The 24812-nt window shown below is 44.8% G+C and overlaps 1 protein-coding gene across 1 annotated transcript in view; it reads left to right on the forward strand.

Annotated features, from left to right (window-relative positions):
• Ptprb (protein tyrosine phosphatase receptor type B) overlaps positions 1–24812 on the forward strand; it is a 101696-nt gene that overhangs the window by 57586 nt on the left and 19298 nt on the right. The window contains exons 13-27 of the mRNA XM_032912622.1: positions 337–600; positions 1445–1708; positions 2126–2395; positions 5102–5365; positions 7794–8057; positions 9124–9405; positions 11173–11451; positions 12000–12149; positions 15161–15410; positions 18485–18591; positions 22635–22734; positions 23576–23659; positions 23757–23774; positions 23894–23975; positions 24572–24662. Of these exons, the coding sequence (XP_032768513.1) occupies positions 337–600; positions 1445–1708; positions 2126–2395; positions 5102–5365; positions 7794–8057; positions 9124–9405; positions 11173–11451; positions 12000–12149; positions 15161–15410; positions 18485–18591; positions 22635–22734; positions 23576–23659; positions 23757–23774; positions 23894–23975; positions 24572–24662 (2769 nt within the window). The remainder of the gene's footprint in view (positions 1–336; positions 601–1444; positions 1709–2125; positions 2396–5101; positions 5366–7793; positions 8058–9123; positions 9406–11172; positions 11452–11999; positions 12150–15160; positions 15411–18484; positions 18592–22634; positions 22735–23575; positions 23660–23756; positions 23775–23893; positions 23976–24571; positions 24663–24812) is intronic.

Genomic DNA, 24812 nt, shown 5'->3' on the forward strand with positions numbered 1-24812 from the left:
GAGGGAGGAAGGAAAACAAGCACTTCATTTTTCTTCTCTGTCTTCTTGCATCGATGCAACAAAGTTCTAGACATCTTGTTTTATCTTCTGACTGAGATCGTAACTCATTTTATAATTATATTCTCCGAAACATGTAACATGTAAGATTTATGTCAGGGAAAAACAATCTCAATTTAAGTAGTTGCTTTCGATTTTTCGTGTTTAATTATGCATGAAGCAACTGAGGTTTTGCAGGGGGAGGGATGTGTTTGGCAGTTCCTTGAGCGTGATTTATAGATTGTGTAGGTAAACCTGATCAGGCCTGGTCCTGAAATACCTTCTCCTTCCTCTCTCCAGTCCCGGAGCCTGTGAAGAACCTCACGCTTCTCAACAGGAGTACGGAGGATCTCCACGTGACTTGGTCAAGAGCCAATGGGGATGTGGACCAGTACGAGGTCCAGCTGCTCTTCAATGACATGAAAGTCTTCCCTCCTATTTACCTGGTGAACACAGCAACTGAGTATCAGTTCAGTGCACTCACACCGGGGCGCCATTACAAAATCCTCGTCCTGACCATCAGCGGCGACGTCCAGCAGTCAGCCTTCATCGAAGGCCTCACGGGTAAATGGAAGTACTTTCTTGAGCCCGGGTGGACAGACGCAGTGTTGCGCTTAAGATGTTTGATAGTGCAAGTGTTTAGATTAAGACCTGGACAAATGAGAGACGGCAAGAAGCAGAAAGTTTGTCCTGATCGTGATAATAGCATTGCCAAGAAGGATCAATAAAAGTACGTTAATAAAAGTACACCGAGGTGGCAAGGGACCTTTCAGAGAAATAACACTGAGTGGACACACCTAGCTGGGGCTTCTGGGGCACAGGGACTGTGTTAAATATTCGATGCATAGCTCTCCTGATGGGGAGTCCGTCCTTTGGGAGTCTTTAAGGAGCTGTGTAATTATTTAATTACGCAGGTTGACAGCTTCTTGGGGACAGCCCTACAGCAGAGCATCTCTGCCCAATCTACCCAACCCTACGACTTATTCTTATTATCATCACCGGCATCCTTTTTTTCTTATGGAGAAATATATGGAGGTTAAATAGTTTCCCTGTTATCACATAGCAAGGAATAAGAAAACCAGGGCTTGGATAGAAGCGGTCTAACCAGCTCTCAGTACATAGCTACTGGTTTCGTTTCTCTTTGTTCACCCTAAACTTTCTCCCCTTAACGTCTGCTTGGGTGGAAGAGTTAGGGGGAAACAGGCAATCTTTTCTCACGTGCAATCTTTCAGTAAGCGATAACACGTTAAAAAGCATGGCCTAGGAGTCACTTGGGATGGAAACCAAGGTCTTACATGATAGGCAGGTACTCCAGCACCAAGCCACACCCACCACCGACCTCGGGAACCCTGAGTATCCCCACGGTTCATTTCTTAAGTGATGGTTTTAAGTTTCTTTCCTCTTTCAGTTCCCAGCACGGTCAAAAATATTCACATTTCGGCCAACGGAGCCACAGATAGGCTGACGGTAACCTGGAGCCCTGGTGGCGGAGATGTTGACTCGTACGTGGTGTCTGCGTTCAGGCAGAATGAGAAGGTCGACTCTCAGACTCTCCCCAAGCACGTCTCGGAACACACTTTCCACAGGCTAGAGGCCGGCGCCTCCTACAGGATTGCCATCGTTTCTGTCAGTGGGTCCCTGAGAAACCAGATAGATGTGCTTGGGCAGACAGGTAAGCGCACTGGTGAAGACCCAGAGTGTTCCACAGTTCTCTGCAGTGGGACCTCGAGTGGGGCTTAGCTAACTGGTGAGATCCTAATTTTAAACTACCTAGGTATGTGCGTTTCATGAATTTCAAGAGCGTTTCTCATCTTTGCTTTGTGTGTTTGTCTTAGTAGAGATTAAAAAAATAATAATAATTGCAATTGGGAAAAATGTATACTTGCTAAGAGGGCATTTCAAATTGTATTTATAGACAGAAGTCTTCCTAACTATGCACATTTCAAAATTTCATTTCCTTCAAAATTATCTTTAGGGGAGGAAAGTGTAGTTGTGCACTATGATTTTTAGAGATTTTTTTTTTCCTCAGTTGGGTGCTTTGTCCTAAGTGGCCGAGCCTGAGTTTTCTTGCTTCTCCTTTTCTTTGAAGTTCCAGCGTCTGTCCATGGGGTCGTTGCAGACAATGCGTACAGCAGTAACTCCTTAACAGTGAGCTGGCAGAAAGCCCTTGGTGTGGCAGAAAGATATGATATCCTGCTTCTAAGTGAGAATGGAGTTCTTCTGAGCAACACGTCAGAGCCAGCGACCGCAAAACAGCACAAGTTTGAAGATCTAACGCCAGGCAAGAAATACAAGATGCAGATCCTAACGGTCAGCGGAGGCCTCTTTAGTAAGGAAGTGGAGACTGAAGGCCGAACAGGTAAGTAAAACAACTTCCTCAGACCAGCTGCGTCCTTCGCCCTCCATGCTGTAGACGCGATAGAGTGAGAGAGAGGCCATGCTGGGAGAAGATGCATAGCTCTTGACACAGTAGTCACATTCACCCTGACTTCACACTGCCACGTGGGTCAGGCAGCCCATGGAGGCTTGCCCACAGTACTCCATTCTGATTTGTCATCAAAATCGGCACTAATAGTTGACTACGGCTGAAGCTGACTTTGCTACAGACTTGACCATTTGAAACGGTGCAAATGTGTTAGCATATAAACCTCAAAGTTAGAAACTGGAGCTGAAATAAGATACCAGGTTGCCACCTGATAACACATTTAATGTGTTTTATAACATAGGTAAACATGGTTTCTAGGTTCCTCAGGGAGAAATCCATCCCTTGTCTTTCTCACATCCCTTGACTCATAGAAGTGGTCCAGTACTGATGCCATTTCAACCTCTATATTTGTTTCTCTGATCTTCTGCTCGCTCCAACTTTTGAGGACTCTTGTGCCAGGACTTCAAGTGAGCCCCAACACAGCAGTTACCACTTGCCTTGCCCCTCGGCCATACGAGGGCTACCTCAACCTAATGGAGGCCAGTGCTGAGGTTTTCTGCCTCTATAGTTCTCTGTTGTTTCCTCATCTGTGACCCCCCCTAAAACCATCCAGGAAGAACTAAAATCAGCTCTTCTCAAACTATTCCAAAAGTCTGAAGCAAAGAGAATTCACCCAAGATCATTTTACAAGGGCAGCGCTACTCTGATATCACAGCCAGATAAGGATATAATAAGAAGAGTGGATTATGGAGTAAAATCCCTAATGAGTAAAGATGTGGAACTTCTTAGCGGACACTAGCAATTCTAACTGAACAGTATGCACACAAGATTTACCCCTTGGATGCTAGGATAGTTCAATATATGTAAATATGTCTCCAGAACATAAAACAAGCATCCAGGACCATTCAAACATCTTCATGAGTTTTTTAAAAAGTGAGTAAATTGGATCTAGAAGAAGCATAATACAAGCCACATATAAGGAACATGTGACCAACATCGTACTGAATGAGAGGAAAGCAGAGAGCTTTCCACTGAGATCTAGAGCAGTGGTTCTCCATCTTCCTAAAGCTCTTGCTAGCCAGGAGCCCGTAATGTAGACCAGAATAGCTTCAAACCATGGGTAATAATCCTCTTACCACAGCCTCCTGAGAGCCGAGATTTCAAGCATGCACCACTATGTGCAGCAAAGAGTTCTCATTGAATTCACATGGCCAATAACCTTATGGTAGAAAAAGATGCTTGGCTTTAATAGCCATCGGGAAAAATGCTGGTCTAAACAGCAACGCAAAACCACACTCGGTGACGTCTTTAGAATGACTTGGGTTTCCCCTGTTGTTTTTATTTCTCATACCCTTCAATCCAGTTTCTACTGCCGTTAGCTTTTCCCTGTCTGTCCATCTGCTCTTCCCCCCTCTGCAGTCTAATAATCATACGTGAGGTGGCAGTTAGCACTCAGAGGTGGCCTTTTGATCTCTAATTTAATTGGCATCAGAAAAAAAAAATACTTGTTTGCACACATCAAGCCATGTCTTAGATCTTGGCTAGCTAGAATTATGTGAAAAAAAAAAAAAAAGTCCCATCTGGGAGTAAAACCAAGCACACAGTAACCCTCACACAAAAGCCAACCATATCCAACCTCCCCTGAAGAACTATCTAATCATACATCTGTCTTGGATCTATTATCTAAAAAGTATTTGCGATGATAATTTCCCATAGTCCTTTCTTGTTCTTTTGTGGGCCATTTTTAAATTACACATTTCAGCATCAGTAATGTACAAACATCCCGTTTCTTTACTTTAGGGGCTCTGTGTTTCTGTGGGTTGTTGCAGGCAGGGAGTAAGATTTACTGATGGGTGTTCAGTGACAAAAGGACCTCACAGCAGAAACCCTCACAAGTGATGGGCATAACACTCACCCTGAACACAATGGATGGGCTTGTACTTGACCCCACAGCTACCAGGGATGAAGGACTTCTTAGCCACCATACATATCTTCAGATCCACAGGCCTTAAATTTAATGAAACTCCACTTCATTGGAACATAGTTCTGCTGCTAGCCATGAGATTTGTGAGCATGGCTCTCTGTTCTCAATCAGTGCTCCTCGTTCTGCAGACAGAACACAGAGACCAGAATTTGGCCATGATGCCCTAAGGCAGGAGTTCCCAACCTTCCTAATACTTTGGCTCTTTAATACAATTCCTCATGTTGTGATGCCCCTGACCATAAAATTGTTTTTGTTGCTATTTCATAACTGTAATTTTGCTACTGTTGTGATTGGTAATGTAAACATTTCATATTTAGGATATCTGATCTGTGGCCCCTGCGGGGGTCGCAACCCACAGGCTGAGAGCCGCTGCTCTTAGTCTCCACAAAAGCACATAAATAAATATTCGTCTGGGCCACAGACAGACCTGAAAAAATCAGAGCCAAAAACATCAGCTGGCAAGGGCTGTCACCGAGGTCTTACAGGGAAATCCATACCAGGAGGCTACTGTTTGCATCTATTGGAAGGCAACATATCTTTAAAAGGCGGGGATGATGTGTTTGGGGTTGAAAGTGTTCACCGAGGTGTTGATCCTAGGATGTGTCAGGGACACGGCAAAATGCTGACCCATTCTCTTACTCCTTGACTCTTTCAAGTCCCAGCAGCTGTCACCAATCTGAGGATCACAGAGAACTCCAGTAGACACCTGTCCTTCAGCTGGACTGCCTCGGAGGGTGAACTCAGCTGGTACAACATCTTCTTATACAACCCAGACAAAACTCTTCAGGAACGAGCTCAAGTGGGCCCGCTAGTTCAGAGCTTCTCGTTCCAGAACTTGCTACAAGGCCGAATGTACAAGATGGTGATTGTTACTCACAGTGGGGAGCTGTCCAACGAGTCCTTTATATTCGGCAGAACAGGTAAGGCCCAGGCCCAACAGTAATGAATTGCAAGGGAGGTGTCAAGTATCCACCGGCTCAGCCTTGACTGCTCATCCTTTCCAATTCTGTCCAGAGTGTGACCTTGAAGCTTTGACCTTAACCTAGACTAGGTATGAGTTACATCTACTTTTTTCTAGTAGCTTCTGTTCCTTTGGCTCTATTTAGTTATCTGATGGGGTTCATGAAAACTTAACCCAATTCCTCTACTTGCCAGCAAATTATTCAAAATAGGGTAGTGGACCATCATGGCTCTAGTAAAAGTGTGCCCAGCAATTTCTACAAGGAATAGACTAAGGTCAGGGTAGGTCCACAGAAGGTCAACTACAAATCTACAAATCACACACACACACACACACACACACACACACACACACACACACACACACACACACACACACACACACACACACACACACACACACACACACACACACACACACATACACACACACACACATACACACATGCACACACACACACATACACACACACACACACACACACACACACACACACACACACAAGTCATGTCTGCATGCTCACACTGACGCTGCATGTTGGAAACAGCTCTAGCTAAAATGAACAAGAGTTGCAGGAAAATGGGATATAAAAATCTCTCCAGGCTGCAAATAAGTTGAATTTTTCCAACTTTGTCATTTGACAATTGCTTTTCAGTGTATCAAGGTGCCAGGCACATGACTCCTAGAAAATGGAAAGACCAAGAAAGCTCCTGACTTTAGAAAGACCCATGATAGAGGAGGGAAGAGGGTGGGTGTCATAGGGTTTCCATTGCTGAGGAAAGACACCATGACCAATGCAAGTCTTATAAATCCATTGCTGAGAACAGACACCATGACCAATGCAAGTCTTATAAATCCATTGCTGAGAACAGACACCATGACCAATGCAAGTCTTATAAATTCATTGCTAAGAACAGACACCATGACCAATGCAAGTCTTATAAATCCATTGCTGAGAACAGACACCATGACCAATGCAAGTCTTATAAATCCATTGCTGAGAACAGACACCATAACCAAGACAACTCTAATAACTGTCTAACATTTAACTGGGGCTGGCGTACAAGTTCAGAGGTTCAGTCCATTATCATCATGGCAGGAAGTATGGCAGCCTCCAGGCAGCCATTATGCTGGAGAAGGAGCTGGGAGTTCTGGCATCTTGATCAGAAGTCAGCTGGGGGAAGGTTGATTCTTCTGCACTGAGAGGGGCTTCAAAGCCCACCCCCACGGTGACACACTTCCTCCAACAAGGCCACACCTCTTAACAGTACCACTGCCTGTGGACTAAGCATATTCAAACCACCAGAGTTGGACGAGAAGATATTAAAGGGAGATGACACTGACACAACTTAAATTCCACGAAGTGAGCATGTCCAGATCATGGCTTAGCAGAACAAGATAGTCCTTTAGACAGAGGACATTTCAGCTGAGGCCAGAAGGGGAGAGGAGTGTTAAGAAATTACACTAAGGGGTTGGGGATTTAGCTCAGTGGTAGAGTATTTGCCTAGCAAGTGCAAGGCCCTGGGTTCGGTCCCCAGCTCTGAAAAAAAGAAAAAAAAAAAAAAAAGAAATTACACTAAGGACATTCGATGGAAAGTGTCTACTTGCCCACCAAAAGAACAGAAAAAGCCATGACAAGCTCTGACCACCAATAGCATTGCCAAGATCTTATGACTGTTATCACCACACTTGGTTAGGAAAACATTAAACATTAATAAACAGAAAATGAAAGATATGTGTATGCATAGTGGTGCATGCCTTCAACCCCAACACTCAGAAGGCTGCAGAGAGAGCAGGATGAGTTTAGGGATTTGAGCTACATAGAACGATTCCACATTAGGGGGCAGGAGGATGGGGAGTTCCCAACAAATCTTCATTATCCAAAGAATACCAGCTTAAATAAATAACTATGGAACAGGTAGTGTTGTGATTGATTTATATCATAGTAGAAAGGACTCTGACTGCATCTTTTCCTAAATTGAGGTTGTGCCCATACAGACTTTGATAAGAAAGAAAATGGTATAACTGAGGCCCTGAAGGTAAAGAGGGCAGGAGAAGACTCAGGGTGGTTACAGGACTGTGGCTGTCAGAGAGGTCAGTCAGGCTAGGAGAAGCTGAAACCCTTTTCTGGGTGTTGTAGCATCTACCTAGCACACTGCTGGCCGGCATTAACAGTTGCTAAATATTCCATCGTGAAGAACTGCCACCTGCTGCCTCATTCTAGTACCCATTACATGAGCCCAACATGAGCAGTCCGAACCATCAGCAAGAACTGAGACCACATGCATGCAACCAAACCGTGCGCCCAGCACAGCTCAGATTCCCACCAGTGGGTCACACGGGGGTGTTCCCGTCTTGTTCTCAGTGTGAGTGTCTCTCCCCTCCAGTCCCAGCCGCCGTGAACCATCTCAAAGGATCCAATCGAAACATGACAGACAGCCTTTGGTTCAGCTGGAGCCCGGCCTCTGGGGACTTTGACTTCTATGAGCTGATTCTCTACAATCCTAACGGCACGAAGAAGGAGAACTGGAGAGAGAAGGATGTGACAGAGTGGCGTTTCCAGGGTCTCGTTCCTGGAAGGAAATACACCCTGTATGTGGTGACTCACAGTGGGGACCTCAACAATAAAGTCACAGGGGAGGGCAGAACAGGTAAGAAGGCCAGTTGATAATGATAATATGGTTTGGGGGTAAAGCACTTGATGCTCAAGCATAAGGAGAGAAGTTTAAATCCCCAGGACCCAAATAAAGTAGATCATGGAAGCATGTCTGTAATGCTAGTAGGCTCCTAAGGCATGATGGGAGTTGGGAACTTGGGAAGCTTGTGAGCCAGCCAGACTGCCTCACACGGGGCGGACAACAAAGAGGCTTTGACCCAATCAAGGAAGAATGCAAAGACTAACACCCAAGGTTGTCCTCTGACCTTCACACATGCACCATGGGATGTAGACTCTCTCTCTCTCTCTCTCTCTCCCTCTCCCTCTCTCTCTCTCTCTCTCTCTCTCTCTCTCTCTCTCTCTCTCTCCCTTCTTCTCCCTTTCTTTCTGTCTCTTTATCTCTCTACATTCACACACACACACACACACACACACACACACACCACACACACACACACACACGGTGCGTATGCCCGCATATAATGCACACATACAATGATACGATAAACCAAGATCCGCTTTGTGTTAGAAACACTAGGTTTTTAATTTGTGTGCTGTCACTCGCCTACATGAAGCAAGGAACACCATGGTGAATCTCAGCCTCCGCTCTCGTGTCTGAGAAAAGTGAGGATAATGGCACACTCCTTCTCTGAGTCCTTCTCTGACTAGTCTCTCCTGAATGCTGTTACACCTTGGGTGCACACAGATATATCTGTATCACACCTTGGCACCAGTCTACAAGATTATCTAAAACTGGACAGAATTGTCTCTGAACCACAGCCCTACTGCTTCCAAATATGGTGGAATATTTCGCTATACACATAACCCATTCAGGGCATATTCATGCCCAGTAGCACCCTGGTTTAAAAAAACAAAAAACAAAAAGCTATGAGATGTTAGAGTGCCTTATTCATGGTAGTTACTATGCAACAGAGTATCCACATCTACTTTATCATGTTATCTCTCCATACATTAAAGTGGATCTGATGTCACTCTGTGTTCTGACTCTATGTTATGTCACAAATCTGATTGTGTGATTTTTTTTTCCATTTTACGTATAGCCCCAAGTCCTCCCAGTCTTTTGTCATTCGCCGACGTTGCCAACACCTCCTTGGCCATCACCTGGAAGGGACCCCCGGACTGGACAGACTACAATGACTTTGAGCTGCAGTGGCTCCCTGGAGATGCGCTTACTGTCTTCAACCCCTACAGCAGCAAAAAATCAGAAGGACGAATTGTGAATGGGCTTCGCCCAGGGAGGTCCTATCAGTTCAGTGTCAAGACCGTGAGCGGGGATTCCTGGAAAACCTACAGCAAACCAATTTCTGGGTCTGTGAGGACAAGTACGGCTTGTTTCTCTTATCTTGGGTTTCAGACAGGATGAGAGGACCATAGTATACCAACGGGGGTTGGGTTGAATCCGTGATTTAATTTAAGGTGGCTGGACTTGGATTCAGGTACACATTTCCCTTGGTTCTTTTCATTCATTCAGCTAACAATACTCAGGAAAAAAAAGTGATCTCTGTCCTCCTAGGGCTTGGGTGGAAGGTAGTATTGTTGACAGTTGTATTTTGGGTGTGAAAGGGAAGTGAATGTCACTGAATTCATGTCAGAGGCATATGACCCAAAACAAGGGGGCTTCTTGAAAGAAGTAGCATGTAAATTGAAACCTAGAGAGAGGCCGAATTCACCAGGTAGAGGTGGAACAAGAAATAGAGAATATGTAGAGAAAATAAAACACGGAAAGACCACAGAGCTGTGGCAATGGAGGAACAGAAGGAACTTTAACTGGGCAGAGCTCGGTGTCAAGAGAGCATAGTCCAAACAGCCTATTTGCTGGGCTATCACTGTGGGACCTCACTCAAAGTCAGGCTGCCCCATAGCCACAGAGGCATCACAGGCAGAGTGGAAAATTACTCCAAGTAGACAGCAGAGAATACAAGGATAGTTTCCGTCTAGGTTTCTTGGAGAAAGGCGATGGGAGTTAGCACACAGAGGAGGATCACAAGTCACTACAGTCATTTCATCTTGAGCAGAGTTCACATGTGTTGAGTAATGACTCTGCCAGCCAGTGTTCCAGGCGGCTGTCCATGTTTCCACCATTCCATCATTACAATAACTCTTCAATAGCTAGAGAGATTCTTGATTCCCTCATGCGCAGGTGGGTTGTAGAGGTGGAAAGTCATTTATCCAAAAGTGTTGGTGAAGTCCTCGCTTTCAGGCTGGGGGCTTGCCTGGCCTTCTGTCCAGCCGGTTCTGGTGTCCTCACATGCGCTTGCTTTTCAAAGCACGTTGTCGATTTTCTGAAGACATAGTACTTTCACTTTCAGTAAGGTTTTTTTTTAATTGTTGCGTTGTTTTGGGTTGACAGTGTTGAAGAGAGAACACATGGTCACACATATGCTAAGCTAAACCGCCTAGCTACATTCCCGGCTGCATTTTTAACTCTTTCTTTTACATTTGCTTATCTACCTACTTACCTCTGTGTGTGTTCTCATGAGTATTCATTCGTGTGCACAAGTATGGGGATGTGAGAGGACAACTTGCAGAAGTCCTTTGTCTTTTTATAATCATGTAGATTCCAGGGATTGAACTCTGCCATCTCAGTGGTCCCATTTAACGTTAGATGGATTTTTTTATTTGTTGGTAAGCTGGTTGGTTTTGGTTGGTTGGTTGGTTGGTTGGGTTTTTTTGTTTTGTTTTGTTTGTTTGTTTGCTTGTTTGTTTGTTTTTTTGTTTGGTTGACTTGTTTGATTGGTTGGTTGGTTGGTTGGTTGGTGGTTGGTTTTTCAAGACAGTAACCCTGGCTTTCCTGGAACTTGCCCTATGGACCACTCTGGCCTCAAACTCACAAATCCACCTGCCTCTGCCCCCTGAGCACTGGGATTAAAGATGTGCACCACCACAGCCTGGCTGACACTTTCTTTTTTTCAACATGTAGTCTGGCAACCAGAAATTTTCCATGATGGTCCTTAAAAATACTTTCCCCAGAAAGTAATTCAAGAAGTTGTGAGAAGGGTTTGTTTACATCTAGACGGTTAACCCCAAAGGTGCTGGAGGAAATGTCTTCCATGAGGCTGACCTGTGTCTCTTACCCCTTGCTCCCACAGAGCCAGACAAGATCCAAAACCTGCATTGCCGCCCTCAGAACTCGACGGCCATTGCCTGCTCTTGGATACCACCTGACTCCGACTTCGATGGCTACAGCATTGAATGCCGAAAAATGGACACCCAAGAAATTGAGTTTTCCAGAAAGCTGGAGAAAGAAAAATCACTGCTCAACATCATGATGTTAGTGCCTCATAGGAGGTACCTGGTGTCCATCAAGGTGCAGTCGGCCGGCGTGACCAGTGAGGTAGTTGAAGACAGCACCATCACCATGATAGACCGTAAGTGTTCCCCAAGGTCCGAGTGGGACCCCTTGTCACACAGGGGTAGAGGGCTTCGAATCTCTCTCGGTCATTTCCACCAATCCCATTCACTTGCACACAGTCCACATGCACACAATCCTGTCTTGTTATTACTTGGAGAACCTCTCAAACACTCCAGGAAAATGGGGACATTTCTCTGAATAAAGTTTTGCGTTAACAAATGCCATCAAGGTTAAAGTGCCCGAAGGAGTTGGGGTTTAAGTGCGCCATCTTGCCTGATCTAGTTAATCTATAACCAGTGGGGCTTTCAAACCATGTGATGCTACAACCTGAGGAAATCCTGCAGAGGAGACGCCTCTTCCATTGCGCCTAATGCGCCACTGGCAAAGCGTTTCCTCTGCCTACTTCTGCTCAGGCGAGGAGGAGGATTTCCTCACGGAGGCTGTAATCACACATTACCTCGGTAGAGCACAGAGGCCGAGGTGACTACAGACCCCTGCCTCTCTGACCTGTTTGGAGGAGAAAGCGCCCCGTGACCCTTCTCAGCGACTTCCCCTCTTTTCCAGGCCCCCCGCCGCCGCCTCCACATATCCGAGTGAATGAGAAGGATGTGCTGATCAGCAAATCTTCCATCAACTTCACTGTCAACTGCAGCTGGTTCAGCGACACCAATGGGGCTGTTAAATACTTCGCCGTGGTGGTGAGAGAGGCTGACAGTGAGTAATGACGAGTTAATGAACTCGAAGACACAGAACTGACTTCTTAAAGGTCGTGAGAGGGCTCCTTCCATGAGAAAGTTTGAAGTGTAGAAAATGAAATGTTAGATACTCAGTTCTGTCTCGGAGGATCCTCTGACAATGAACCCTGTTAACTCCGGGCGTAATGAGTAATCAACAGGAGAATCATAAAAATAACAAATACGGTAACGATTGAGCTGGACAGTGTTGCCCACACTTACAAACCCTGTGCTTATGAAGCTGAGACAGGAGGACTACTGTGAGTTTAAGACCATCCTATACATCCTATAGACAAAGATCATTTATTTTTAGAGCCCTTACTATTTCCCAAGCACAATTGGAAATACATGAATATCCTCTTGGCTACCCATCAATTTTGTTTTCTGTCTATCTGTCTGTCTGTCTGTCTGTCTGTCTGTCTCTCTCTCTCTCTCTCTCTCTCTCTCTCTCTCAAATTCTGCCAGTAAGTAGCAATATATCACAACACCTTTTATCTATCTCACTTTATATGACATAGACAGGCACCTACTCCCAAACCATGCATCAATTCACAAAAATTCCCAAAAGCTTACAAGAGAGAAAAGATGTCCATCTGAAGCACCACTGCTTTATGGAGGTTGTTTTTCTGAGTTCTGTTCGTTTGGTCTTGCTATTGCTTGTTTTGGGTGACAGGGTGTTTTTGTGTTGTTGTTGTTGTTGTTGTTGTTGTTGTTGTTGTTATTGTCGTGTTTGTCTATTTGTTTTTTATGTAACTTGGTCTGGCCTTCCCCTCACTTTGTAGCCTATGCTAACCTCAAAACCTCACGAGTCTCTGGCCTTAGTTTCTTCACAGTCTTGGGATTGCAGACACGTATTCACCACACTCAACTCTTAATCTTTAGCAGTGTATTTCATTGTGCAGTTTTGTAGAAAGCGCGGGGACACCCAGCTTCCACAGATTGGGCAAGTGCTCTGCACTGTCACACGTAGTTGTACGTAACTGAATTGTGACCTTCAGAACTGACACGTTCTGTCAAAGCACCTGAAGGAGGTGTGAATTGGAGTTATGTGTATTCACGTATGTCTTTGCTGCTAAGGCCTTAGGTGCTGAGTCTCCAAAAGGGATGCCAGTGTGCACAGGGATATCGGTCTATTTCATCTTCCTTATATTTCTCAGAATTATTCAAGGGGCTAAATATACATGAATTTCCCTAAGCATCTCTGACAAATTTTGAGCCGTTTTCGGGTAAAGGGGAATTTTTAAACATGGCAAACACTGGAACAATCTCTAGACTAAACGATATTTTAGTTTCAGTGGGTATTTAACAGTCTGTATGGTTTTACATCCTATTTAGTTGTACTAAATTGGTTATGCATAATTAATTAAATAATTTCAAGGGTCAATGATGCATCCCCGGTTTCCTCACACCCCGGCACTGGAGATAAATTTGTGAGCTGTGAATAGACTTTAATTAGGCAGCAATGGAGATAGTGTGTTTCCACATGCATCTAGGGCAGGAACCAAAAGTCTCACACCCGCAGAGCGGCTGGCACTGTGCTCCGAAGCCAGGTAGGTTTCTGCTATTGCCGACCACAGAGTTGGGCGATGGTCCCTAGGTACCCAATGATAGCAATCCATCTGTGTACACTCATCCTAAATGCAATCTTCATTTTCAACTATTGCCAACAAAACAATATCTCCATTTCAGGGAAGGTCAATTAGCAACAAAACCCAGCCAACTGCAGAAGGTTGTTGTCATCTGGGACTGATCTGCACTGGTCCAAATGGGGCTCTACTAGCTAAAGAGTATGACAGAAGAGAGGTATAAAAGGAGGAACCCAGAGAATCTTTTGAAAGGTGCTTTAGGGTTTCAGTAGGCTCCTTGGGAAGAGGAGAGAGAAGTAAAACCAGAAGTCTCTGTCTAGAGCCTTTCTAAAATGAGGGCTCAAAATATAGTATTGGGAGGACCTCAGTTATGGGAATTAATCTCTCCTGGTCAATTCCCTCTCTGTTCACAAATCTGCTCCCCCAGATACAGATAAATAAAATGCCAACAAATCAGAAAGAATGTTTTCTAAGATATATTCACTGTGAGTATATCTTACTGAATAAGGTCTAAGATGCAGAAATAAACCCACTTCTTGAAGGACACTGGAGACAGAATCCCATCTCTACTTAGTGTCCTTATTATACTATTGTTCCCCCCATAAGCACCATCAAAACTAATTCACGGTGCCTAAATACACAGCAGGCTGGGATGGACAAGGAGGGTGTTCTGGGAAGTTCTCAGAGTGAGCAGACACATTTGAGCCAGGATCAAATTGTGCTCAAGATAACAGAGCAGGGAGAAGACTATGAATACGCATGCCCTTAGGGGACAACCACTCTGCCTTGGGATGTGATTTTTCTTATCTCTTCCCTGTCCCCTGTGTCATTCGAGTTTCCGCAGCTACAGTGAGTTTGATGAGGCAAAGGGTTTATTTTTTTTTTAAGATTTATTTATCTATTTTATGTACACGAGTACACTCTAGTTGTCTTCAGACACACCAGAAGAAGGCATCAGGTCTCATTACAGTTGCGAGCTACCATGTGGTTCCTGGGACTTGAACTCAGGACCTCTGGAAGAGCAGTCAGTGCTCTTAACCACTGAGCCATCTCTCCAGCCCGAGGCAAAGGGATTACTCAGTAGCCTCACTCTCTTGGTGAAGACTTAGCACCCTCTGGAGCTGTGGCACATGTTATTCTTTGACGTAATTGGCTGATCTGATATTCTAGGAAACTGGTTGGGCACATGTGTAATTGTGAAATTAAATGCATTTTAGAAAAACATAGCTTCATGGCGTCTTTTGAGATCCCAGAATCTGTGTTATGGGGTAACTAAAGAGAGTGGCCAAGCATGTAGCCTTAGGAACATAGCACTCAATCGACACACTCACGCGCGCGCACGCACACACACACACACACACACACACACACACACACCCCTTTAACTGTGAGTTTCTTCCTGCAGGCATGGATGAGTTGAGGCCAGAACAGCAGCATCCTCTCCCTTCCTACCTGGAGTACAGACACAATGCCTCCATCCGCGTCTACCAGACCAATTATTTCGCCAGCAAATGTGCGGAAAGTCCCGACCCTGACCGCAGTTCAAAAAGTTTTAACATTAAGCTTGGAGGAGAGATGGACAGCCTTGGTGGCAAATGTGATCCCAGTCAGCAAAAATTCTGCGATGGACCACTGAAGCCACACACCGCCTACAGGTGAGATGCATTGCTGTCGGGTGCTAGGGAGACGTGCGGCATTATGAGGTATCCGGCCTACCGTGCTGCTGCTGCTGCTGCTGCTACATATGAGCTCCTGCAGATTAATGGCCTGCGCTTTGAGAGCTCTCTATATTATAGAGGGTAATTTATAAAAGTCTGGCTCCTGCCTCCATTCACAGGTAATGTGCAAAGAGGGCTTTCAACGTTGTACAAAAGCTCCAATTCATTGTGTGACGTGCTGGGGGCTTTTAATAGATTGTTGTTTTTTAATCCCGCAACCGCTTAAGCATTTGCCAAGTAATTTACGATGCTTGCTGCCGTGAAAGCTTCAAATAGACTGAGTTTAGGGAGACCCAAACAATATGAAGCGCTATCATACACTTATAGTGAGATTGAAATTATACCTACTCCCTAAGGTGTGCAAACGCAAAAGTGCTCTGTGGTCCAGGCAGAACTCTTGAAGGGAGCCCTGAATGAAGGCAAAGGGGTGTTCCTCCCTCTGGTGTGGCAGATGAATGGAGCAGCTGTTTGCTGTTGGCCCCCAGAGAGCACAGCTGCAGCCAGCAGCAGGGATGTGTGGAGTTCTTTTTCTCCATTGTGTTTCCAAAAGCAAGTAAAGACACTCCAAATAGCATCCTGAGGAGAAAGGAAGACAAAGCTCATGTCTTGGGTGATAAGACCACAGACATCCCATTTCTCCCCCTCAGGGAATGGACATTCCATGTTGGTCGTCATGGCAAATCTGATAATCTAGCCAGGTTTCCTGTGAGCCGATGTGCATCCTGGTTGATGAGGGACAAGGTCTTACTGACGCTTACGTATCTTGAGTGCATGAGTGCCTCTACACACACACACACACACACACACACACACACACACACACACACACACACACGCACACCAGCAAAGGCAAGCAGAATGGTTTCCCTAAAACAAAAGGCTTGCTTTGGGCAGGAACTCCATGGAAACACCAGGACTCTTCCCAAACTTGCTATGACCTCCAGGAATCTAAAGGTCAGAAAAGCCCATGGATTCACACAAAGGAAAACAGTTATTAGAGAAGGCCAGAAGTTAACAGGATCAGAAACCAGGACTCTATGAGTCTCTGTAAGGGTCAAGAGAGTCCTCAGTTTCTTGGTTACTTGGGTTCAAAGAAACTGAGCAGAATCCTCCTGGAAACCCTTCTCCTATAGAAAGAAGCAAATGACTGGGAGTGGGTCTGTTCTAAGCCCTTTAGTGCAGTTCCTCATGTTGTGCTGACCCCCAACCATAGAATTATTACACTGCTGCCTTATAACTGTAACTTAGCCGCCGTTATGAACTGCAATGTAAGCATCTGTGTTTTTGTGATGGTCATTTTGGGGTCATGACCTACAGCTAGAGAAGGAGAGAACAGTCCCCCGTCTTTGGCCACAGCACCGCAGTGTGTGCTTGGGATACAGACAGTACTGAGCCCTACAGTATCAGCTTCTCTCCATTTTAGTTGGGCCGAGCGGTGCGTGTGACCCCAGAGCTGGAACTATGGAAATAAGGAGAAATCTTTTTTAGGGTTCACTGGCAGTCAGCCTAGCTGAAATCTGTAAACCCCGACCAAAGAGAGACCCCATCTCAACAATGACAAAATCCACAAGGAAAATACCCCTGAGACTGGCCTCTGGCCTCCACACATGCCTCACAGGAGTGTGCACGCCTGCCTACACATGTAGGCTGCCTTCTACACGCCAGCTTGTGAAAATACTGAACAAAAGAATATCCCGTACTCTGGATAAAACAGAGTGAGCTATCGCCATGCCACTCAGGATGGCGTAAAACAGATTACGATTTTAAAATCGTCTATTTCTGGAATTTTCCATGTAATCTTTTGGGGCCACGATTGACTAGGTAACTGAAGTGGCAGAGAGAGAATCTGCAAGAGGGGGCATAGGTACCGAATCTCACAAGAAGAACAAATAAGAAACCGTGGATGATTGTGTCTGGACCAGGGCTGACAATCTCCCAGGCCATACTTTTCCTACCCACAGCGGTGCCGCGGCCCCGGGGAAGGCCCCTTCGTTCGGGCTCCAGCCCTGCTACTTTCTAGCTGTGTCACGGTATAACCAGTATCCTAGCTCTCTTCCTTGCCTTCCCCATCTGCACATCATCACAGAGTTGTCCAGATCAAACCTCCTAGCTTCTGTCCTTCCATTTGCCCGCTAAACCCTCACTCCATCAAGATCCCTGCGGCACAGCTCTCCTGAACCTCTGAACCTTTGCAATCCATTTTATGACCTTCCCCCTCCCTGCTTACAAAGCCAGCTCTACGTCATACTTGCCAGCCAGAGTTGGGCGGTGATAATCTCCTCTGGCTTTACTGACAGCCCCTAGCCCCACAGTCCTTCGAATCCTGAATAGTCCCCATGGCTTCTACGCCTCTACGGAGTTACTTGCTCTCTTCCCTGGACTTCAAGGGTTCAGTGTAACCGGGGAGACGTCATCTCATCGGTTACAGAACATGGTGCCAAGTACTTGGCACAAAACTGTTCATCCGATGTTCATGAAGAAAGGGAGCCAAGCTGAACCCTCTCTAACCTTGCCACCATCTCATGGCATCTGTGTGTGCTTTCCAGAACCCACAGCACAAACCTTTGTTTCCTAGAACTCAACATTCTTGTATTTTTTTTTTCACATGCTCAGTTCAGGTCTATGGAGGACACACTAGGCTAGGCACAGTTGGTAAGAGGAGGAATAACTTCTTGAAACACAAGGAAGAGCCACATATTAAATAGCCCCATGTAGTCAGAACGCTGCCTACCTTAACGGCAATCACCACCGTGACCCTTGCTCTATTCATTGCGCCTCAGCAGCACTCACTATCACTCACTGAACACACTGCATCTATGCGTTTACGGTCTCACTTCCTCCCTGGGATTGGGGTTTCTGGGATGATGCAGATCTAGATTCTGTTCCTCTTATTATCCCTGGCTCCTAAAAAAAAGGGGGGTGGAGGACCTGCATACTGTAGGTCTTCAGCCCAACCTACTATCCTTGCCTACTGATTTGCATTTAAATAACTTTTTTTTTTTTACCCCCAGAATCAGCATCCGGGCTTTTACACAGCTATTTGATGAGGGCTTGAAAGAGTTCACAAAACCTCTCTATTCGGACACGTTCTTCTCTATGCCCATCACCACGGAGTCAGGTAAACCTAATGCTTCCGCCCACCCATGCCTTCTCTAGTCACCACATCACCGACAGGGGTCTTTAGTGGGGAGAGGTGGTGACTTGCCTGATTGGGGGAGGATATTTATTTTCCCTTGGCCTTTAATCTCCGTGTGACCATGGATTGATGTGGATCAGAGAGATTATACTGGTTCTATAAAACAGGCTAGAAGGAGAGTTAATCTTAAAGGAGGGTGGAGGCCCATGATGTTTTTCCACCAAAAACAAAATTTTAAGGGGATAAAAAAAACATCAGGAGCTCACATGGGTCAAAATATAAGTTGGTGCAAAGGGCTCTTCTCTGTTGGAGGCAGGACAGAAATATACATACAGAGCTGGCTATCTGTAGCCGCAGGTTCAATACCGGGTATCAGAAATACGGAAGAACCAAACTGGCTTCCTGATAATTAGAAACACACTTTCTCTTCCTGCCATTCCCCTCTAAACAATAGAGTCTACTAACTCCTGACAAAGCATTCACATCGTATAAGCATTCTAAATTAATCCAGAGGTGTCTTACAGTAAGCACGGGGTGTGGGGGTTGTATGCAAATGATATGCAAATGACACACCACCATTTAGACAAGAAGTCCTGGAAGCTATCCCTCTCAAACACTAGGGAAAAGTGTCTAAGTAAAAGAAGGGGTGGAGAAAACCACCAAAGTATTAACTATGATATCCCAAAACACTGAGGTTAAAGGTGATTTTTGCCTTTCTTCTGCCTGTTATGTTTTCTTTTACATTATTAAAAATCTTGGGCTGGTGAAATGGCTCACTAGCTAAAGGACCTTTCCTACAAGCCTAACAACTTGAGTTTGATCTCCCAAAATCCACATAGGAAAAGAGAAAAGCTACTCCTGCAAGCTGCCCTCTGACTGCCACACTTGGACCATGGCGTGCACATTAATAAATTAATTAATAATTAACTAGTTAGTTAATTAAATTATAGGGCAGTGTGTCTTCACACACTTGTAGATCAATGGTAGCCCAGTGGCAGAGCTCAGGGCAGGACCCAAATCTACTCCCCAGCACTGCAAATAACAATAATAATAATTTTTAAAATTAAGATGTAAGTTTGAAGGCTGTCTTAGTCAGGGTTTCTATTCCTGCACAAACATCATGACCAAGAAGCAAGTTGTGGAGGAAAGGGTTTATTCAGTTTAAACTTTCACAGTGCTGTTCATCACCAAAGGAAGTCAGGACTGGAACTCAAGCAGGTCAGGAAGCAGGAGCTGATGCAGAGGCCATGGAGGGATGTTACTCACTGGCTTGCTTCCCCTGGCTTGTTCAGCTTGCTTTCTTATGGAACAGCAGGACCACCAGCTCAGGGATGGCACTGCCCACAATGGACCTTCCCACCCTTGATCCCTCATTGAGAAAATGCCTTACAGCTGGGTCTCATGGAGGCATTTCCTCAAGGGAGGCTCCTTTCTCTGTGATAACTCCAGCTTGTGTCAAGTTGACACACAGAACCAGCCAGTACAAAGGCTTTGCGTAAATGTTTAAGTTTGACGGGCAGCATGGGTAGTCATGGCGACTGACACTTGCCAGTCATCCCTGTGAGGCTGCTTTTGTATTCTACAGAGAATAGTTCCTGCACCTATCACCCCTCATTTTGATGGTTGAGAGACAGTGGTAGCCAAGAGGCTGAGTGACCCGCCCAGTCTGTTTAGCTGGTATTTGGGCAATTCTGCCAAAACCTGTGGCCTCAGCGGCACCCTCCCCCCATTATCTCCACCATGCTGAGAACCATATTGGCTCCCATCACCTTGCTCCTCATCACCAGTCTGCGGCTCCTTTCCTTGTGTTGTGTGCTCCGCCTCTTAGCCTTTTAGTCTGAGGAAGCTGTGCAGGTCTCTCCTGCTGTGCAACAAAGGACGGCCTAGCCTCACAGCCCTTCCTACGTGCTTACACAGATAATCTCCTCCATCTCAGGCCAAAGAGGGATCAGAAGCCAGCTAAGAGGATTTAGAAGTCTTTGTAATTTATTGCTAAGCAGGGGCTTCATAAACACAACTCTTCCCTGCTCGAAACTACCTACTGTTACTCAACAAAAAATTCGTGTTGTTCAGTAAAGGAAATGGCTAAGCAAATATTCCAAGTAGAGTCATACACACATTAAAAGGAGAACAGTTGTGTTGATCTGATGAGGAATGAAAGTCGATATGGAATAAACAGATCTGATGTCTCGGCATGGAGCTCACAAAACGAGCTACTCAAAAAGGCTTCTCAAAGGAAACAGGAGGAAATCTGGGTGAGCCTGAGCTACGAAATGATTTCTTGGGTAAAATATCAAACACATAAAAGAAGAAAAAAGATAAATGACTGGGGTTCACCAAAATGAAAATCTTTTTATATTTGGAAAGACAGCATCCAACATGTGAGAAGATGACCCACGGGACACGAGGGAAATAGTTGCAAATCATTAGTAGTCAATGAACTCTTACCTTGCAATTCAACAATAATGACAAATTAACTCTGCCAGTTAAGAACACTGGCTGCTCTTCTAGAGGACCCAGGTTCGAGTCCCAGCACCTATGTGCTGGTTTACAACACTTCATAACTCCAGCTGCAAGGGCTCTGACACCATCTTCTGGGCTCTTCAGTCACCAGACATAGATGGTGCCCGTGCATACATGCAGGCAAAATGTACACATAAAATACACATAAATACACATAAAATAAAGATAAATTAATCCTTAAAAATAAGATAAAAATGAACAGAAGATTGAAATGGGCATTGTTCCAAAGACGCTCAAGATGCTAAGAAACAAATGAGATCATTAGCCATGAGGGAGGTGCGAGTCAGAACCATAGTGAGATGCCATACCTTGACCACTGAAGGGCTGTGTAAGGATGCTGGGTGAAGGGAGCCTCACACATTGCTTGTGAGACCATAAAATAGGATAGCTGTTACACAGAAAATGCTTTTGTAGCTCCTAAAAATACTAAGCAAATACTGTCATGTGACTCAACAATTCAACTGATAAGTGTATACTGAAGAGAAATGAAAATACACCCCCACAGAATCTTCATAGCAGCATCTTTCAAAGTTCTAACACGGTAGAAATAACTTGAATATACATCAATGAACAAGTAAACAAAATATGATGTGTTCATGCAACAAAATGTTATTTAGCCATTAAAACCAAATAACTCTTCATATATGTGATTTGGATAAGCCTTGAATACATTGTGCTAAGTGAACAAAGCCAGTCACAAGACTTAATTTATGACTTAATTTCTATGAACTGTCCAGAGTAGCCATAGAGAAAATGAGTAATGACTAATAGATATGAATTCTCTTTGTTGGATATTACAATGTTACCAAGTTATTTGTGCTACTATGTATAAAATAATGTATATACTAAAACCCATTAAATCCTGACAATTAGATGGTGAATTATATGGTATATTAATTATAATTCAATAAAATGGCTGTGTATCGAATGTGATGGTATACATTTGTAATCCAAGGAATAAGGATGCTAGAACTGAGCCCAGGACTTCAAGATGTGGGTCTAGGCACAATGGCATGTACTAGAAAGTGTACATGGTCAGAAGCAGAAAGAAAAAAGGAGAGATGGGAAGGGGGTGGAGGGCGAGAGAGGGGGGAGGGAGGTAGGAGGGGGGAAAAGGAAAGAAAGAGGCTGGAAAAATAAAGATAATAAAAGTGAGCTTTTGTTAAAATACCTTAGTGATTGGCTAGATTTTCTAAAACCCCAAGGACCATATAATTCTTCACAAGGAGGGCTAGTAATAGTGTTACACACCTTTATGAGATATACATCAACTCCCAAAGTCGATAAACTTTTACTCTAGAACCAACCTGCCTGTAACCAGACATACACAACCCTTATCTCAGCTGCCTCCTCCTGGCCTTCAGGCAAGAATTCCTCACTGTGTGCCTCTTGAATGGCACTATTAACAATGTTACTAAGGAAGACATGTTTCCTAGCTGTCAAACTGGCTGCTCGCCACTGATCTTCTCTCTTGTTTGTTGCTTCCGGCTGGGTTATCACAGAGCCCTTGTTTGGAGTTATTGAAGGTGTGAGTGCTGGCCTGTTTCTAATTGGCATGCTGGTGGCCCTTGTCGCCTTCTTCATCTGCAGACAGAAAGCTAGGTAAGTACAAAGATGTCTTTAGTGATCAGGCTCACGAGCTTGGAAATGCTACTTTAAAAACCCCCCTTAGGCTGAAAGGGAAAAACAGTTTTGTTTTTCCAGGTTAAATCATCGCAGTTTCCTCAGTAAAAAAAAAAAAAAAAAAAAAAGTCAAATTCTGAATTCACGCCTCACAGCTCTCCAGCTTCCCTACACACCAATGATGAACTGATTGATGACTGGGGGGTGGGGAGGGTGGAGAACGGGAGGGGGAGGGGGGCTCACCAATGAATGAGAGGCCATCAGCAGAGCTCTTCAAATATGAAACAAAATCCTTCTGCACAAGCAAAACAGTTGGGGTACACAGCCTCTGCTACCTCAGAGATTGCTCCAAACTGTGTGCCCGCATGCTTTGCTGAGACACCCTGAAAAGGATGGCTGGTGTGAGCATCTTGGGATTGACTAGCCGTGCTAAGCCGTGCTATTTTCAGAAAGAACTAAAAAGAGTTCGATAGTGAGCACACATTTCGAGCCACGCCCTCTTCGGCCGTTGAGATTTTTTTCCATTTTGGATTCACCTTTGCACCTGGCATCTGAAGTTTTCTGGGTTAGGGACTTCTTTAAAGGAAAGTTTTATTGAGTGTGGCAAGTGATCACGGCCTGGAGACGTGTTCCTAAGTGGGGACAGATGCCTTTCATGTTGTTCCCATCTCCTTGCCTGGCTTCAGAGAGATGTTGGCTGAGTGCAGACTTCCGGGGAATCTGAAGGTCTCACATTTGCACGAGCACTCCCAGCCTCACCATACATGGGGGAAGCCAAGTAACATAATTAGAATAAAGAAATCTGTGTCCTGTGTTTCAGCCATAGCAGAGAAAGGTCATCTGCCCGTCTGAGCATCCGTAGGGATCGGCCTTTATCTGTCCACTTGAATCTGGGCCAGAAGGGGTAAGTGCCAGAGTCTCTTTCGCTGGCATTCACTGGAAGATGGTATTCTGTGAGGTATGCTAACAAGGTTCTTCTTTCTTTTTTGCCTGCCTCACAGCAACCGGAAAACTTCCTGGTAAGAGAAAAACATATTAATTAATTAATCTGCTTTTGAAGTACAATGTGGACTCGTTATAGCATTTTTCCCGTTTCTCCAGTAACTTCCTTTTCCTTTCGCTTTATTTTTAATTACAGTCCCATAAAGATAAACCAGTTCGAAGGGCATTTCATGAAGCTGCAGGCGGACTCCAACTACCTTCTCTCCAAGGAGTATGAGGTACTACGCAGGCCCAGTTGAAGCGTTGGCTCCCCATCCGTAGAATCCCCTCTCGAACGGCACTATGAAATCAGTTGGGATGCTTACGGTCTCCGCAGAGCACATATTGTGTCTGAACTGGCTCCCGGGACAGCAGTCCATCTATTCTCGGAGGCCAGTTTGAGCTCAAACCACACAGCAAACATTTTCTGGATTAGATGGTGGGACGGAACGAACAAGTTTCAACGATATGTTCTCAGTTCCTCAGCTGAGATATTTGCTTGTCTGGGAAACTGTGTAGCTTGGACATGAGTACCCAGGCTTTGAGCATGACTCTCAACTTTGTCACATGCGTGTCCTGGACCACCTGTAGGGTGGTTAGGGGTACCTCCCATGTGGTGGTGAGAAATGATCAGAGCCCGTGCATATGGAAGAGTAGGTGTTCCGTAAAACTGAACTCCTGTTCATATCTTTATGTTAGTGTGTATTTCAAATGTTGTATGAGTCCACTTACTTTTATATTATGTATGTATGTATGTGTGTGTGTGTATATATATATATATATATATATATATATATATATATATATTCTTGCAAACTTTTTTTTAACCTAACAGGACTTAAAAGATGTGGGTAGAAACCAATCATGTGACATTGCCCTCTTGCCTGAGAATCGAGGGAAAAATCGATACAACAACATATTGCCCTGTAAGTTACCTGTTGGAATTTGTGACACTACTGCATAAAAACTATGTAAATGGTGTGTGTGTGTGTGTATGTGTGTGTGTTTGTGAGTGTGTGGGTGTTGTGTATGGGTGTGTGTGTGTATGTGTGTGTGTGTGTGTGCGTGTATGTGTG

Source organism: Rattus rattus, chromosome 1 (genome assembly GCF_011064425.1).
Source record: "Rattus rattus isolate New Zealand chromosome 1, Rrattus_CSIRO_v1, whole genome shotgun sequence".
Taxonomy (NCBI): Eukaryota; Metazoa; Chordata; class Mammalia; order Rodentia; family Muridae; genus Rattus; species Rattus rattus.